The sequence below is a fragment of the Lutra lutra genome, chromosome 12 (genome assembly GCF_902655055.1).
Source record: "Lutra lutra chromosome 12, mLutLut1.2, whole genome shotgun sequence".
Classification (NCBI taxonomy): Eukaryota; Metazoa; Chordata; class Mammalia; order Carnivora; family Mustelidae; genus Lutra; species Lutra lutra.
In genome coordinates, this window is record NC_062289.1 from 88,064,007 (window position 1) to 88,080,486 (window position 16,480).

Genomic DNA, 16,480 nt, shown 5'->3' on the forward strand with positions numbered 1-16,480 from the left:
CATCCACACAGCCACCCAGCCACCCGTCCATTCACCTACCTGTCCATCCATCCGTCCCTCCATCAGTCCATCTACCTATCCATCCATCCATCCGTCCATCCATCCGTCTGTCCATCCGTCCATCCATCCCTTCATCCCTCCATTAGTCCATCTACCTAGCCATCCATCCATCCACTTATCCATCCATCTACACATCTGTTATCCATCCATCCGTCCGTCCATCCGTCCATCCATCCATCCATCCTCATCCATAGATCCATCCATTTTCCGTCTACTCACCTATTCATCTGTCATCCGCCTACCCATCTACTTATTCATTTATCTATATCTATCCGTCCATCCATCCATCCGTCCATCCATTCAGATGTTCTTGAGCACCTACTTTGTTCTGGGTACTATCCCAGGGCCTTGGTAACCAACAAGACTTTCCCAAGTTCCACTGTGGGATACAGGCCAACACGAAACAGAGTCTCTCCCCATCTGATCTTAGCCAGCTGGTTGACCTCAGCCCTCTACGCCTCAGTTCTTCTAGTGGACAGAGGTGTAGGCCTTGCCTCTTTGGGGGTTTTGTGCTGACTCAAGTGGGACAGCCGAGGCTGGAAGCAACCCTGTTCTGCACAGGCTTTCTTGAACTGAGCACCACTCTGTCCCCCAGGAAGAAATCTGGGGCCAAGGGACCGATGGTTTGCTGTCTCTGCCTGCCCACCCTCGATGTCCCATCACCTATAACATATGTTTCTGTCCCTCCTGGCTGGAAGTCAGTGAATGAGCCTGTGTCCGGGGTGGGTTTGGGGTGGGTTTTACACTCTCTCCCGAATCTCCCAGTCCCTGCTGGTAGTAGGAGCTCTGCAGACCTGTGTGGATCTGCATCGTGTCCTGAGGGACTGGAGGGGGTCTCAAGCTGCACTCTGAACTTGGGGACTCAGTGAATTGCCTGGGGCTGCTGGGGGTGGTGTGGTGGCACCCCTTCCCAGACCTCGAGGAGCCCCCTGGCAGGCCCTCTTCCCTGTTTCCCTGTGCCGGCGTCAGCAGCGCTCTCCTGGGAAGAGGGTTTCACGTCTGAGAGGCTTTGCAAGGCATTCATCTCAAGTCCGCTCCTTCTGAATCCCTGAGATGGGTGTCCGGTGTCAGTTTACACACCCCCGGAGACGGGGGGCTCACTGCTCTGCTCCCATTGGTTCTGTGATCATGTCATTCTGATAGCAGGAAGGACTTCTTGTCAGAAGGAGGCCAGCCTCACCTGCCTCTTGGTTTGGGGGTGGGTTCTGGCTCCAACGGAGGCTGCCCTTGCGCCAGCTCTTGCTCACCTCCCTCCCTTCCTGCTTCCTGCCTCCCAGCATGTAGGCCCAGTTGGGAGCAGGGTCCTGGCCCCCACAGCCATGGGGCGCCAAGGTTCCAGGGGGCAGGGATTAGGGGGCAGGGCTGCAGGCAGGCAGGTGGGGGGAGAGGAGAGAGGGAGGCAGACGGTGATGAAGGAGAAACTTAAAGGATCTTCATTTCATAAATACATATTTTTCTTTTTCAATGAAAAAGCTGCAATTAGAAAAATGCCTGGGGGGTGGGGCCAGGCTGGGCTTCCTGGGGGAGAGGACAGACGGTTCTCAGTCCTGGATTACAGCCCTCTGTGCCTTCCAGGGAGGAGGCTTGTCCTGCTACGATCTCTCCCCTCATGCCCCCCCCCCCCCCCGCGCTGGGGACCTGGTATAGGATACATGGGCAGCCGTCACCAAGCCACGGTGGCTAGGGACAGTCACAGAACCACTGCGCTGTGGCCAGAGAGGTTCGGTTCATGGCCTCGCTGGCTGCCGGCCTGGCTCCACCTCGGAGCTGTGGCCCCTCGGCACAGCGGGCTCGTGGGACTGAGAAGCGAACAGGCTGGCCTGGGCCGAGGCTCCCAGGCAGACACAATAATATTTACAGCGAGGTGCTGGATAAAACTCCAGCTCCTCCAGGGGTTCCCCCGGGGAGGGGAGGCAGACGGGTGGGGATGGTCCCTCACTTGGGCAGCCCGTTCTTCATGCCTAGCTGTTCCTTGAGGGCCTGCAGCTGGCCCAGACTGATGTTGCTGCCGCCACAGACAATGACCACAACGGAGGACAGCGGGGCCTGGAGCTTGCCTTCTCCTTGCAGCTTCTGAATCACACGGCTGTACACGGCAGCCAGGGCTGCCCCACAGGCGGGCTCCACCAGGATCTTCTCGTCATCTGTGGAGGAGGGAGTGATGAGGGTGGGACCTGGGGGCAGGGTGCAGGGGTGCTATTGGGCCATAGGGAAAGCCTGAGGGTGTGAGCCGCTGGGCTCTCAGACCTGGCCACAGACTCCGGTCCCAGGCCAAACCTCCCCTCACTGCCCTAGCTTGACCTTCCAAGTCCTGATCACGACTAGGTTTCATTATGAGTACGGGCACTGATAAAATGATTGTAACTGCCTGAGCTCTATGTTGAGAAGGCTTGAGTCATCATCTGAGCAAGACTGGCATGGTTGATGAGCACACTGAGTGCTAATACAGATTAAGTGGCAGTGTGAGTGCTTACTCTGTGTGTGTGTGTGTGTGTGTGTATGTGTGTGCTTGCACACATACACGTGTGTCATCCCTGACCTAGACTGAACCCAGAAGGAAACCAGTCTACTTACAGACCCATTTCTGAAGCCGGGCCTGAGGTCCATACTTTCCCTTTTCACCTGGGCTATGAGGAAGCTCAAAGTTCGCATTTTTAAATATTTAATTGCTATTCCCTGCTGTCATGGTTATCAAACTTACTTCTTCACTTGTAGCTTTGGCCTTTCCACTTCTACAACTGCACTGTATTACCTTTCACGAGTGGGAAGTTCTAGGAAGGGGTGGGAGATTGGGGTGGGAGGTAGGACTGTCAGGAAAATTTGTAGGGAATGGGATCTTTTAGGATGCCACGTGGATAGCCAGTTAGTTCCTGAGCTAGCAGCTCAGGTCTTGAAAGGATGCAGCACATACCCACGAACTTCTCAATGGCGGCCACAGCCTCCTGGTCCGAGATGACTTCAGAGAAGATGGGGTGTTCCTGAAATAGCTTCAGGGCCTGAGCCCCCACGGTCTTCACGCACAGGGCCTTGGCCACACTGGGAGAGGTGGGGATGGAGAAAAGGAGGGGAATGGGGGAAACAGGAGGGAGGAGGGAGGCAGAGATTGGGATGAGGAGAGATGGAAAGAGAAAGACGGATTTGAGAGGGAGGAGGGAAGCGGGATCCGTGGGCAGGCTCCCTGACAGTGAAGTCTTTTCTAATAAGGCACAGAGGCTTGACTGGGGGTAAATAGCATATTGTGCTCAACACCCACTGAGGAACAAACGCCAGAGAGACTGCCTTGTGGTTCCTTGAAAGGGCTCTGCCCCCCCAGGTCTGGCCCTGTCCTTCAGGGCTCAGGATTAAGGCCACCTCCTCAAAGGGTCCTCCCCATGACGCAGGCATAGTGACAATTTCTTGCACAAGTATTAAGTGCCAAGGATTTTGCAGGCATTATTTAATTCTCACAACCATTTTTGCTATTCATTGGTTCGATTTTAATGGGAGAGGAAATCAAGGCAGAGAGTGTGCAGGTCACTTGCCCGAAGTTATGTGCCTAGGCAGTGGTGGTGTGAGCACTTCAAGCAGGATCCTTTTAACTCCAGGACCTGCACTCATCCTCAGCACAGTCACTTTCTCCCTGCTCCCTGGAGTTATCACTTTCTATTCCCATCTTGCCCAGGAGCACCTGGGGCCTGAACCACCTTAGTCCTAAGCCTGGCATAGCTCACAGTAGGCACTCAACAATCATTTCCTCAATCCCAACAGTGCAGGATCAGAGCCCAACATGGTAGCTCCTGGGTGCCAGGCTCAGGAATCCAGAATTTTGGGCGCAGTCTTCCCTCTCTGTGGTAAGGACTTATTTACCCAATATCTATTCTAGCTGCACACGTGGAGACCTGGTAAGATATTTCCCAGCCTCCCTTGCAGTAGCTGTGGCCATGTGACTAAGTTCTGGCCAATGAGAGGTAACTGGGAGCACTGTGTCTGTCTTTAAAGGGAAGGGGCATCACTTCTGCCCTCCCTTTCTCCTGCCAGATGGAGTGTGGGTGTGATAGTCGGCACTTAAGCAGCTATTTTGGGCCATAGGGCTATATGATAAGGATGATGGAGAACAAACTCAAGGGACCTGTGCCCTGGCTTCTTGGAGCCCCTGGACTGCCTACCTGTAGACACTTTTTTTTCATTTTATGTAAGAGATGAAGTAAAGTTCAATCTGGTTTAAGACACTGTTATTTGGGGGACGCCTGGGTGGCTCAGTTGGTTGGACGACTGCCTTCGGCTCAGGTCATGATCCTGGAGTCCCGGGATCGAGTCCCGCATCGGACTCCCAGCTCCATGGGGAGTCTGCTTCTCTCTCTGACCTTCTCCTAGCTCATGCTCTCTCTCACTGTCTCTCTCTCAAATAAATAAATAAAATCTTAAAAAAAAAAAAAGACACTGTTATTTGGGGCTCCTATATAATGCGACAAACCTAATCCTAATTAAATACCATCTGTCAAAGGTTGGGGGCTGGGATATGAACTTGGGAGCAGGGGCTGTGTTTATTCACCACTCTGGCCCAGGATCAGCAGTGCTTGCATATAGGAGGGGCCCAGTAAATGATTAGCAAGTGAATGAGGTGTGCAAAACCCTGCCACAGGGCAGTCAATACATGCTTAATATTGGACTCTTCGTGTGAGAAAGCATGACGTTCACAGTAGTGAGTCACGCAGACTCGGGTCCAGTCCCAGCAGTACCACTCGTGGCTGTGTGACTTTGGGCAAGTGACCAGAGCCTCGGTTTCTTCATCTGTAAAATGGGACTGACATGGGGGGGTCTACCTCGCAGGCAGCCCCGAGGTGGGCTCCCCAAGGCTCATGAACAGCCAACGGAGGCAGCCCTGCTGCTCACCTGGTAACCTGGGGCAGGGAGACGAGCTTGCCGGCAGTGGTGGCAGCGTGGAAGCTGTGGGCTCCGACGGTCTCCATGGCGATGATAGGCACGTCCCCCCAGCCCACCTCCTGCAGCCCCTGGACCACTCCGCACAGCAGGCCCCCGCCACCCACCGACAGCGCGATGGCCCCTGGCTTGGCGCTCAGCGTCTCCTTCAGCTCCCTCACGATGGAAGTGTGGCCTTCCCTGGAGGGTGGGGGGTAGTTAAGGCTGGGCTCCCTGGAGACCCCACACAGGGGCCCTAGAGATGCCCCTTGTCCTCATCCCAGGCAGCCGAGGGGCTTTGGGCTAGTCACCCCCTCCCCAGCTCCTCCCCGATTTCCAGCTGCCAGCATCCCATGTCCACGCAAAGGCTTCCTCTGGCTACTGGAGCTGCCTGCAAATGTAGGAGGAGACGACAGCCATGGAGAGCGGCCCTCAGCCAATGCCTGTGGCCACCCGGAATGGTGGCAGTGGTGTATAAGCTCCCAGCACCCTCTCCCACAGCTGGATCACTCTGGTTTGGGTTCCACGCTGGCTCCCAGGGGCCCCCCTGATGGAGTAAGCTCTGGCCGTCCACAGAGGTCTGCCTGTCCCTGAGAGCCCTTTAACCGCTCTCTTCTGGCCTTGGCTCCCTCCCCCCTTCTCTGTTGTGTCATCCCCCAGGTAAACAGCTTTCCCTGAAATCTTTGTCTTGGGGTCAGCTTTCTGGGGACCTGGCTGCAGGTACGTGTGCATCTGAGCTCAAAATGCCCTCATGGCCGCAGCGCAGGAACGGGCACTGGCACCCGTGCATGTGCACCTGCTCTCGTGCCCATTGCCATGCCCAGCACATACAACTGCTGTGCCCGTGGGGCGATGACATGCATTGTGGCAGGTGCCCACCCAGGGGTAGGGGAGATGGACCCCACCTGCGCCAGGGGACTCTGGGCTCCACATACCAGATGAGGGGGTCGTCAAAGGGAGGAATGTAGACCCAGCCTGGGTTGTTCTTTGCCAGGGCCTTGGCCAGCTCGAAGGCCTCGTCCAACATCTGCAAGACCATGGCAGAAGTCGGAGGGGATGAGGGTCTGGGGGACCCTGCCCTGCCACCAGACGCCCTCCGCGGCCCCTGCCCTGGGTTGGTACTCACCTCACCTACCACCTTGACTATGGCACCCTCATTCTTGAGCCGCTCGATGGTGAGGGCAGGTGTGGTGCTGGGCACCACGATGGTGGCGGGGATCCCCAGCTTCCTGGCAGCGTAGGCGGCTGCCATGCCTGCGTTGCCCGCTGCCAGGGATGGGGGTGGAGAGTGAGTGTGTCAGGGCAGGAGGGTCTGGGAGCCCGACTGGGACTGCTCATCTCCAGCCTTGGGACTCTGAACACCACCCTGAGGGATTACTTGCCTCCCCCTGGAATTCCAAACTGGGGCTACTGTGGATGTTTGTCCTGGCTCATTGCTCGGGTAACCAGGGCCCAGAGAGGTAGAGCGCCTGGCCCAGGGACACACAGCAGGGCACAGGAGGAGGCAGGCAGACCACTTACCCGAGGAGCAGACAAAATGTTCACAGCCTTGCTCAGCCCACTGTAGAGACAAGGTAGGGAGGGTGAGGCCCTCCTCCCAGTCTTCCCCTGGGCTCTCCCCGCCACACCTGGAGTGCTTCCCAGTGATTCCAGTATACACTGGCCTCTCCTTCCTTCACACAGATTTTGTGCTGCCCTAGCCTCTCAGATGACATCGCTTCTCCCAAATAGACTGGCTCAGGGAAGTGTTGGGGGGGATGGACAGTGGGGGAAGCAGGCAAATGACAGCTCTGGGATCAGTCCATGAGGAGACCCTCTGGGGTGGGCACTCCTTCTCTAGAGGGAGGGCTACTAGCAGATACTGGAGCATTGTGGGAGTCAGCACATCACGCTGGCCTGGCCCCGCTGAGGAAAAAGGACCAGCCACCCCCGCTCCAAAGATGCAGAGCCCCGCCCGTACATTCTTGCACAGGTGTCCAATGCCGCGGATCTTGAAGGAGCCCGAAGGTTGGGCACTGTCCATCTTGAGGTAGACACTGGTGCCTGCCACTTTGGACAGGGACATGCTGTCACGGATGGGGGTCTTGACGTGCAGGGGCTCTCCAGACGTCATTGCTGGGAGGAAGGAAGGACACCCAGATGGTCAGGAGAGCTGGCCATGGTGCTGGCCGCTGCCATGTAGCCCTCAGCATGCCGGCGAGTGACCCCTCCCCTCGCTTCCCATGAGGCCGAGGGAAGAGCCCAGATGAGGAGCATCCTGGAGACCTGAATTCAAATCCCAGCTGAGCTGCCTACTCACCAGGTGACATCGTGCAAGCAATCCCGCCTCAGCCTCAGCTGCCTCATCTGTAAAATGGGGACAAGGACCCCCCCCCACACACACACAACATGCTGGGAAGCTGTAAAATTCAGAAATAACACTCAGACCTTGCACATTTCAAGGGACATGAGATGAGGATGGATTTGTAGGTGCTGAGTCAGAGTGAGTTTCAAAGATGGTTCAGTGCTAAAAAGGGGCCAGGACAGCAGGTGTAGTCTATTTGTGCAAAAACATGGGGACAGACACACACACATAATCCATAAGCTTTTGTGTGCATAGAACATCTTGGGAAATATGCAAGAAACTCATGAGGGCGAGGGGCTTCTGGGGAGAGGGCTGGCACTCAGCATCCCCTTTGTGCTTTTTGAATGTTTTATTGTGCATAGGAAATACCTATTTAAATGCATGTATTTTTTTCATACTGACCTTCTGAAAGCCCCATCCCCAGTTAGAGTAGACTTTTTATAATAATTATTTTATTATGTAATAATCATTTCTAAAGTGATTACCATGTGCCACACACTGTTTTAAGCTTTATAGATATTAATGCATTTAATCCCTTTAACAATCCCAGGAGATGCGTTATTAGTCCATTCTGATAAGGAACAAGGCTCAGATTGTGTTTCCCAGAATGACCACTGCAAAGCTCTTCCCATCTGACACACATCTCTTATGATGTGACACAGATGCTTTTCCCAGTGAGAAGTAGGGTCTGTGCTTCCTGCTCAGGGACCCTGGAGGAGTGGGTGGCCTGTGGCTGTAGGTGGAAGGGACACTCTGTGGCCTCCAAGCATCGCAGTGTGGGTGAATATTTAACAATAGACTCCTCAAAGAAAAACCAAGCCCTGATTTGCTGTGTGCGCACTTCTGTGCTGTACATGACCTTCCCCAAGGCCACTTTCAAGCTACCAACATTACATCACTGAGCGTGGAGCTGGGAAGAGATGGCACGGTCTGCTCTCTGGAGCCCAAGTGAGCCGGCTCCACTCCAGCCCCCCTCCCAAGGCGAGGTCATGGAAGGGGACACAGCCTCCGCCTGGCTGTCTCTCTCCGGCAGCTCCGTCTCCAACCCCGGCTGCCATGATGGGAGTAAGACCAGGCCTCACGTAGAGGGCACATGTAGATGGTCTACCTGACAGCGGATGGCCAGTGTCTCCTGTCAGACATGGGAGGTGACCTTGAGACATCAGCTACCATCACACATCACAGGGCAGATGTCTGAGAGACCCCAGTGAGAACTGTCTGCTGAGCCCAGTTAAGCCCCAGAGCCACGACAGACAGCAGCAATACAATGATTGCTATTGTTTTAGGTCCCTACACCTTGGGGTGGTTTGTCACTCTGGCCATAGGGACTAGAATATTAATGTGACTTGCCCAAGGCCACACAGCTTGGGGGATGGGGGAGGCAGGATTTGAATTCAGATAGCCTAGTGCAGAAGCTAGGTTCTCTACAGGACCATGGGCGTGGCTCAGACCTCCTGGTCTGACCAATTCCGGGTGATCGAGAATCTGATGTAGCCCAGAGTCTGGCCAAAGATGTGCAGCCCTTTTTCCTCCTCTTCTCCTGGATTCTCCCCAGCTTGGGACAGCCCTAGGCTTGGCCACCAGCCCTTGCAGACAGCTAGATACACCTGGGTAGAAGACAAGTGAGGGATGGGGTTCCTGACCACCCCACTAGCCTTAGCACCCCCAAACAGGGATAGCTCATGTCTGTCTGAATTAACTAACATTCAGGGTCTGGGAGGGGTGCTCTCCCCGAGATCTCTTGAACCAAAGCCAGGAACTAGAGGCACTCCTTTACAGGAACATCCCACATCTTTTTGAATTAACTTTAATTAGCCTCCTGGAGGTTCTCCCCGAAACAATGGCACCCCCGTTCTGGCTTAGTCGACCTTGTGCACCTTGCCAAGCCCTGGCCTCAGGGAGCTCTCCTGGTTGGGAGTGGGAAGCCTCCCCCACAAGACCCCTTTCAGGTAGATTTGGGAAGTCTTCTCTCCCCCACCTGTGTCTGGCTGCCTTCAGGTGAGGGGCAGAGACCCCCTATGGGCATTACTCCTTCTAGAACAACATCTTGAAGTTGTGCCGAACATGGAGGAGGGCGGGCACTGGAAGCTGCAGTCTGCCTTTGTGTCCCCTCTAGGTCAGAACTCACTCCCCTCTCACTCGGCTCAAAGCAAGAGTTCAATAAAAACAAACTATCATTATTTCTGACTGGACATTTTAAGTGCATGCTCATTTCATCTTTACAACAACCTTACGAGGAAGGGTCTGTTATTATTCCCATTTTAGAGATGAGAACACTGAAGCCCAGAGCTAGATGCCGACCCAGCCAGTCTGGCTTCAGAGCATGGGTTTTTATGCTCAAATGACTCTATCTCCTCTTTCCCAGGAACCTCTTCCCCCTGCCCCTGGCCTCAGGCACTCCAGATTGCAAGTGGGGGAGGAGCAGGTACTTACCTGCCCAAGGTGGTGGAGCTGGGCGGCCTGGACGGAGGGAGCAGACCGGGAAGGGATGGCCTGGAGACGGTCTAGATGGAAAGGCTGGGTAGAGAGTCCTCAGAGAGATGGAGGGTAGATGGACAGGTAGAATGTCTCGGGAATTGTCCCAGGGGCTACGGATCTGGGGCTTTGGTCCGGGGCTTTATTCCCAGGGCGCCTCCGGGCAGCCAATGGGGGCCCAGGGATGGCCACGCCCCCCGCCAAGCCCCGCCCCTGGCCCGCTGCCCTGGGGCTTCCAGGAGGCGAGGGGGAAGCTGGCTGAGCTTCTGCTGGCAGCTTCCTCCTGGCTCTCCCCCATTCGCCCCTCCCCTTCCCATTCTCAGCTTCTTCACTCGCTGGTGGGAACAACACCTGCTTCCCAAGACTGTTCCCAAGGGCTTGCAGGAGGATAGCCTGAGATCGTGCACTTCCCAGCCCTAGCATGTGCTTGGCACATAGTAGGCACCCAGGAAACATACCACGGGAGGAAGGGGGTACTCTTATCCTCATTTTCAAGAAAGAGAGGCTGAGACCCAGAGAGTAAGAGATGAGCTGGCATTTGAACCCAGTCTGCCTGCTATAATGTAAATGGCCTTTCCCTGTCATCCTTTATAACTCTTGTCTTGAAGGAGCAGATGGCTTTACGGGTAGGACCCAGGCGACTCAGGGTTCAAATCCTGGCTCTGCCATTTACCAGCCGTGTGGCCCGGGGCAGGTCAGTTTGCTTCCCTGAGCCTCCCTTTGCCCATCTGTAAAATGGGGATGAAAATGGAGCGCCCCCTCCTCAGATGAGATGACATAACAATGTTATGTGTAGGTATGGGGCCTGGACCTGAGTGTTGAGTGTTAGCAGCCGTCATCATCATCATCATCATCATCACATGCACCTGGCCTCACTCCCCGCCCCATGACAAGCCTCCTGCCTGTCCCTGGCTATGTGCAGGGGTCTGTGTGGATGTCCACAGGGGTGGTGTGCCCAAACACGTCCGGCCGGATCTTTTCCTGGTCCCCTCAACAAAGCTCTCTTGTCCCGCCGGCCAGGACGAGAATAGCAATGAGACAGAGGGCAGTGAGGGCACCAGCAGCCCTCACAACGGTTCCTCTCTGTGGGACATGCTGACCTTCCTCAGGGACTCCCAAGCCCTCGTCTCAGCAGGATGTCCACGCTCATGCGCAGGAGATACAGGGCGGCCGAACTGACGCCACGTGGGCATCGTGGAGGTGCCATGCAGACACAGCGTCCCTGGGTGCCTCTGAGTGTATACAGTCGGCCCTCAAGTTGCCGGAGCTTCTGCTTGTGCCTGATCCCCAGCCAAGTGTTGCTATGTGGGGTTTCACTGAACCCTCGAAGCACTGGGTGAGTGGGCATTTTGAGTCCCGTGTCCCAGGTGAGGGGACAGGTTCAGGAATTCTGAGCCCTTTGCAGACATGAGGCTGATGAGATGGGGCAGGTGGAGGCCAGTGGGGGCATCTGGCCCAGCGGTGTCGCATTCACAGGACCCGGATGTGGGCTTTTTGGGTGCTGTGTCCATGTGAGGTTATCCACGCGGCCAGGGGTGACAACTGTCTCATCATGTTGGATTCGTCTCCTCTCCTCGGCGGCAGCATTGGGACTGGGGCACGGCAGGGAGCGGCAAGGGGTGGAAAGAGGGGATCCTGTCCTTCCTGGGTCCTCTGAATATTGCTCCATTGGTTTCAACAAGAATGCGCCATGTCCTGAGTGCATCCTTTCTTAAAAACAACAACTCTTTTGAGCTACAATTCACATACCATATACTTCACCCATTTATGGAGCATCAGGTTTAGAACATTTTATCACCCCAGAGAAAAACCCCAAACCTGTTCCCAGTTGCTCCCCTTCTGCCTTCCCTGCAGCCCCCAGCAATCACAGGTCTGCTTTCTGTCTCTGCGGATTCTCCCGTTCTGGACATTTCATATCAATGGAATCAGAGGGCGTGTGGCCTTTTGTGTCTGGCTTCTTTCCCTCTGCACTGTGTTTTCTTTCTTTCTTTTTTTTTTTTTTTAAGATTTTTCATTTATTTATTTGACAGAGAGAGATCACAAGTAGGCAGAAAGGCAGGCAGAGAGAGAGAGGGGGAAGCAGGCTCCCCGCTGAGCAGAGAGCCCCACTCGGGGCTCGATCCCAGGACCCTGAGACCATGACCCGAGCTGAAAGCAGAGGCTTTAACCCACCGAGCCACCCAGGCGCCCCCACACCATGTTTTCGAGATACAGGATGTGCTTTCGTTGCTTTTCATGGCTGAATAATATCCCATCATAGAGATGGGCCATGTGCTTATTATCCAGTCAGCAGTGGATACACATTTCCTGTCTGGGTATAGCTTCATTTTTAAATATATATGAAATATGTAGGGCGCCTGGCTGGCTCAGTTGGTTAAGCATCTGCCTTCAGCTCAGGTCATGGTCCCCGGGTCTTGGGTCAAGTCCCGCATTGGGCTCCTTGCTCAGCGGGAAGCCTGCTTCTCCATCCACTTGCCTCTCCCTCTGCCTGCTGCTCCCCCCTGCTTGTGCTCTCTCTCTCTCTGACAAATAATTAAATAATTAAGAAAATAATTTAAAATAACTTAAAATTTAAAAAAAAGAAGAAATATGTAGGGATGACTTTAGCTCAGGTCATGATCCTGGGGTTCTGGGATCTAGCCCCCCATTGGGTTCCCTGTTCAGCTGGGAATCTGCTTCTCTCTCTCCCTCTGCCTCTGCCCCCAACTTGTGCACGTGCACTCTCTCTCTCTCAACTAAATAAACAAAATCTTAAAAAAAAAAAAAAATATATATATATGTATATATATATATATATATATACACACATGTGTGGATGTGTGTGTGCCTCTGTATCCTATCATGTGGGTGGAACCCAAGAACCTAGGAGGGCAGGGGATTCACCCAAGAGAAGAGAATGGAGCAGATGCAGGAAGAGTGTCTGTGGTGTCTGTGTGATGGAGACATTCTGACTGGGCAGCTGCTGGAGGGTCCTGGGGGAAGGCTGGCAGCTGTCACTATGCAGCCATCAGGGGCATCTGTTTGGGTCGGTGACTACAGCAACCCAGCGTGTGTCAATTTTCATACAGCAAGTGAGTGACTTTTCTTTCTTTCTTTTTTTTTTTTTTTAAGATTTTATTTATTTATTTGACAGAGAGAGATCACAAGTAGACAGAGAGGCAGGCAGAGAGAGAGAGGGAAGCAGGCTCCCTGCCGAGCAGAGAGCCCGATGCGGGACTCGATCCCAGGACCCTGAGATCATGACCTGAGCCGAAGGCAGCGGCCTAACCCACTGAGCCACCCAGGCGCCCAGCAAGTGAGTGACTTTTCTGACGGGCCCAAGTTTTAATCCAAATTCATCGATTTGCTGTGTGACCTTGGATGAGTTACTTAACCTCTCTGTGCCTCAGTTTCTTTAACTGATAGTAGTGTCCAACTCTTAGATTTGTTATGAGGATTTAAACCTAATTGGTGTGAAGTTATAAGGATAGTGCGCAGTGACTTGTGGGCACTTACTAGGTGATGGTCATCTTTATTTTCTGGTGCTCAAGAGGGCATTTGAGTCTAGCTCTGGGTGATGGGGCACGAGGAACTTCCTCTCCCATCTAGTCCTCCTTTAAAATATCTTCAGAAGTAGGGGAGGAAAGTGAAAGTCACCTTCTCCCATTTAGCAGATGGGCAAACTGAGGTTTGGATTTATCCAATGCAGAAAGGTGAGGGCAGAGCCCATAGTCCCAGGAGGAGAGGTGGGAGTCTGGCTGGGGGACCTTGGGCAAGTTTCCACCCTTGCATCTGCCTGCTGGCTCTATTACATCACACCTTCCCCAGTAGTGTCCCCGAGGATGGCCAGATCGGTATGTCCTTGACTGTGGGAGGTGGGGATACTGATTGTTTTCACAGCTTTGAGAGGAACGGGCAGCTCTCATCTGTTTGTCCACTGTGGCTGGAACAGCCAGCCCTGAAGTCTGCTGATTGGTTAAGGTCTCAGGCTCCTGAGTCCATCACACCTGGGTTGAAACTGACACCCAGCTGTGACCTCAGAGAACTCACTTAACTTCCCTTAACCTTGGTTTCTGGCCGCCAGAAATGAGGACGAATCAGCCCGGTGCCAGGTGTGGAATAAGGGCTCAAAGAATATAGCTGCTATTATGATTATCTCTGGTTTTGTTATTATAATCCAGGACCTTCCCAAACCGTCTGGTCTCTTTTCCCTGAGTCTTCCCTCCTCACTCATGTTTCCTCCCCGTCAAGTCTCGCGTGGTACCTCTTTGGGATTTTGCAGCCTGGCAGCCCCTGGAGTCTCTTCCCAGGGGCTCATGAGCAGACTTAGGACAGGTCTGCACTGACCCCTTCCCAGCTGGACTCCCCACTCTTGCCTCCATCCACTCAACGTCCTATGGGGCACAGGACAGCTCCCTCTACCCTCCACCAAAGGATTATCTGGCCCCAAATGTCAGTAGTGTCAAGGTTGAGAGACTCTGCCCAAGAGTAATATGGAATGAGACTAATATCTCCCTCATTCTATCTTCTATACTTCTATTAATATGGCCAGGAGAAATTAATAATCCTACGTGGGTGAAATGCACTTAATCTTAAAAGCCTGTTGTTCTATATCCAACTGCTACTCAATCGACCTCCAGAGAAGTTAAAAGATTTATTTTCTTGGTGAAATTAACCCAATCAGATCAGGTCTATCTTGTTTTGATGTACTTAATCTCTGTGGCTTCCACCGTAGAACTTGGCATACAGCCCTCTTCGTGCTCATTCACCTGGCTTCAGTCCATCATTTGATTTGATTGAGACTTTGTGACCCTTTCTTGGGTCAATTGACAACGCCGTCTGTAGTGATGCTTCCCCGCTTTGCGTCATCCAAAAATGTGGCAAACAGTCTCTTGGTGGACACTTATGGCTAAAACTGACCACGACCAAGGTCAGAACCCCATGGCCACGCTGGGCCTCCCCCATGGGCTTATCATCACCCATCCATCAACATGTGATGGGTGGAGTTGGCCAGGTCCAGAGGGCCCGTGAGGGATTTTTGTCCAAAGTTCGTAGAAAAATCAAGATATTTGCAGTAGGATTAACTCTCAGGCCACAAACTCCACGTGCAACACATGGAGACTTCTTTATTTTCCCTTAACTTGGCTTAATTTTTATTTCAAGAAGATAATTCATTGGAGGCAATGAGGGGTTTCCCCTTCACATTAGAGACGGCAGGAACATTCAGGGGTGCTGGATGGTTCCATTATCTGCCCCCTGCCCCAGCTTGCCTGAGAGCCCCTTACTCAGCCCACCACGTGGGTCCTTGTCCTATAGTCTGGGGCCCATGGCAACCATTCCAGAGAATGGCTGGCAGCTCAAGGTGGATTCCCCCTGAGTTGTGGCCATTGTCATAAAGTCTTTCTCTTACTTTGCTATTACTTCCATTCCCAGAGGCAGAAAGCTCTCCCTGCTTGTAGGATGCCTGCCTTCCCCATCCCCCAGCAGTGGAGCTCGGGACTAAACTCCTACCAACTGTTAACTTTGCAGGATGTTTTCGAGCCAGTGGTTAAAGCTTTCATTGCTTGGAACTGTCCACTGTGGGAGTGTTGACACCATGGAAATCAGCAAATGCTACAAATCAGGACTCTTTTTTGCTAGCTTGCTTGCATTCTGTCTCTGTATTTTTCTCTCTGTCTCTCTCTCCTTCCTGGGGGCGGGGGGTGGGGAATCAGGGGAAGGGAGTGATACATTAGTATTCTCAAAAGATTATTTCTCCCTCACACATGCCCCATTGCATGCATTTTCCCGATTGTGCAGACAAATAACTGGCAAAGGGGAAAAAAAAATAAAGACGCTGATCGTGGGCTAGTTCTCACTCATTGCCCCTTCTTTATCTAATGGTTGCAACCGATGTCTTTTCCAGCTTTTTCTCTGTCCTCCACTAGCTTCTCGACATCTCTGTCCAAGTTCTATTTTAATGACAACAAAACCAGCCTCATTATTTGAGTCCTCTCTGAGGAGAAGCTTTCTGCAAAGAATTCGCTCTTAAGGGGGTGTTCTTATTTTCCACTACTTTCACAGGTTTGGGTGTAGGGACTTAAAAGAACCCTCTTTTTATTTCGGCATAGTTCTAGATTTATGGAAAAGGAAATCTAAAACTGTGTAGATAGTATTCTACACCATATTCCCGGTTCCCAATTTCCACTGTTATTAACAACAGTACCCTTAATGTAGTACGTTTGTCACAATTATTGATCCAATATTGATGCACTAGTATTCATTGAAGTCCATATTCTATGTGGACTCCCTTAGTTTTCCCCTAATGTCCTTTCTCTGCTCCAGAGTCCCATCTAGGATAGTGCACTGTATTTTATCATCATGTCTCCTTAAGCTCCTCTTGGCTGTGACCGTTCCCTAAACTTCCCTAGTTTTCTATGACCTTGACAGTTTCGGATAGTCCTGGTAGTGGATTTTGTAATTTTTTTTTTTTTTTTCCTCATGCGTAGAATGGGTTATAGGATCTGGGGAGAAAGACCATGGAGGTAAAGTGCTATGCCCAGCACGTGACCCGAAGGCTGTATCAACTACCAACATGACTTACCACTGTTGACGTTGACTTTCACCGCCTGGTTGACGTAGTGTTTATCAGGTATCTTCAGTGGAAAGTTCCTTCTTTTTTTCCAGGTGTGGAATTTTTTTAATTTTTTTATTTTTTCAGCATAACAATATTCATTATTTTTG

At 52.7% G+C, this 16,480-nt stretch overlaps 1 protein-coding gene across 1 annotated transcript; it reads right to left on the bottom strand.

The window, feature by feature from the left end:
* Nucleotides 1-1,496: 1,496 nt before the first annotated feature.
* On the bottom strand, nt 1,497-9,889 carry SDS (serine dehydratase). Its single transcript, XM_047697068.1, has 8 exons — nt 9,737-9,889; nt 6,920-7,074; nt 6,481-6,520; nt 6,086-6,225; nt 5,895-5,986; nt 4,933-5,160; nt 2,972-3,096; nt 1,497-2,204 (listed from the first exon to the last, which is right to left on the bottom strand). Exons 2-8 carry the CDS (start codon nt 7,070-7,072, stop codon nt 1,996-1,998), a joined length of 987 nt encoding a protein of 328 aa, XP_047553024.1. The 5' UTR covers nt 7,073-7,074; nt 9,737-9,889; the 3' UTR covers nt 1,497-1,995.
* Nucleotides 9,890-16,480: the final 6,591 nt, after the last annotated feature.

Excerpts from the sequence above, each read along its gene's own strand:
- SDS (XM_047697068.1), bottom strand. The coding sequence starts at position 7,072 with ATGACGTCTGGAGAGCCCCTGCACGTCAAGACCCCCATCCGTGACAGC. Across the intron at positions 5,161-5,894 it reads TTTGACGACCCCCTCATCTG|GGAAGGCCACACTTCCATCG; the intron begins GTATGTGGAGCC and ends CCCACCCTCCAG. Across the intron at positions 2,205-2,971 it reads CGCCATTGAGAAGTTCGTGG|ATGACGAGAAGATCCTGGTG; the intron begins GTATGTGCTGCA and ends CCTCCTCCACAG.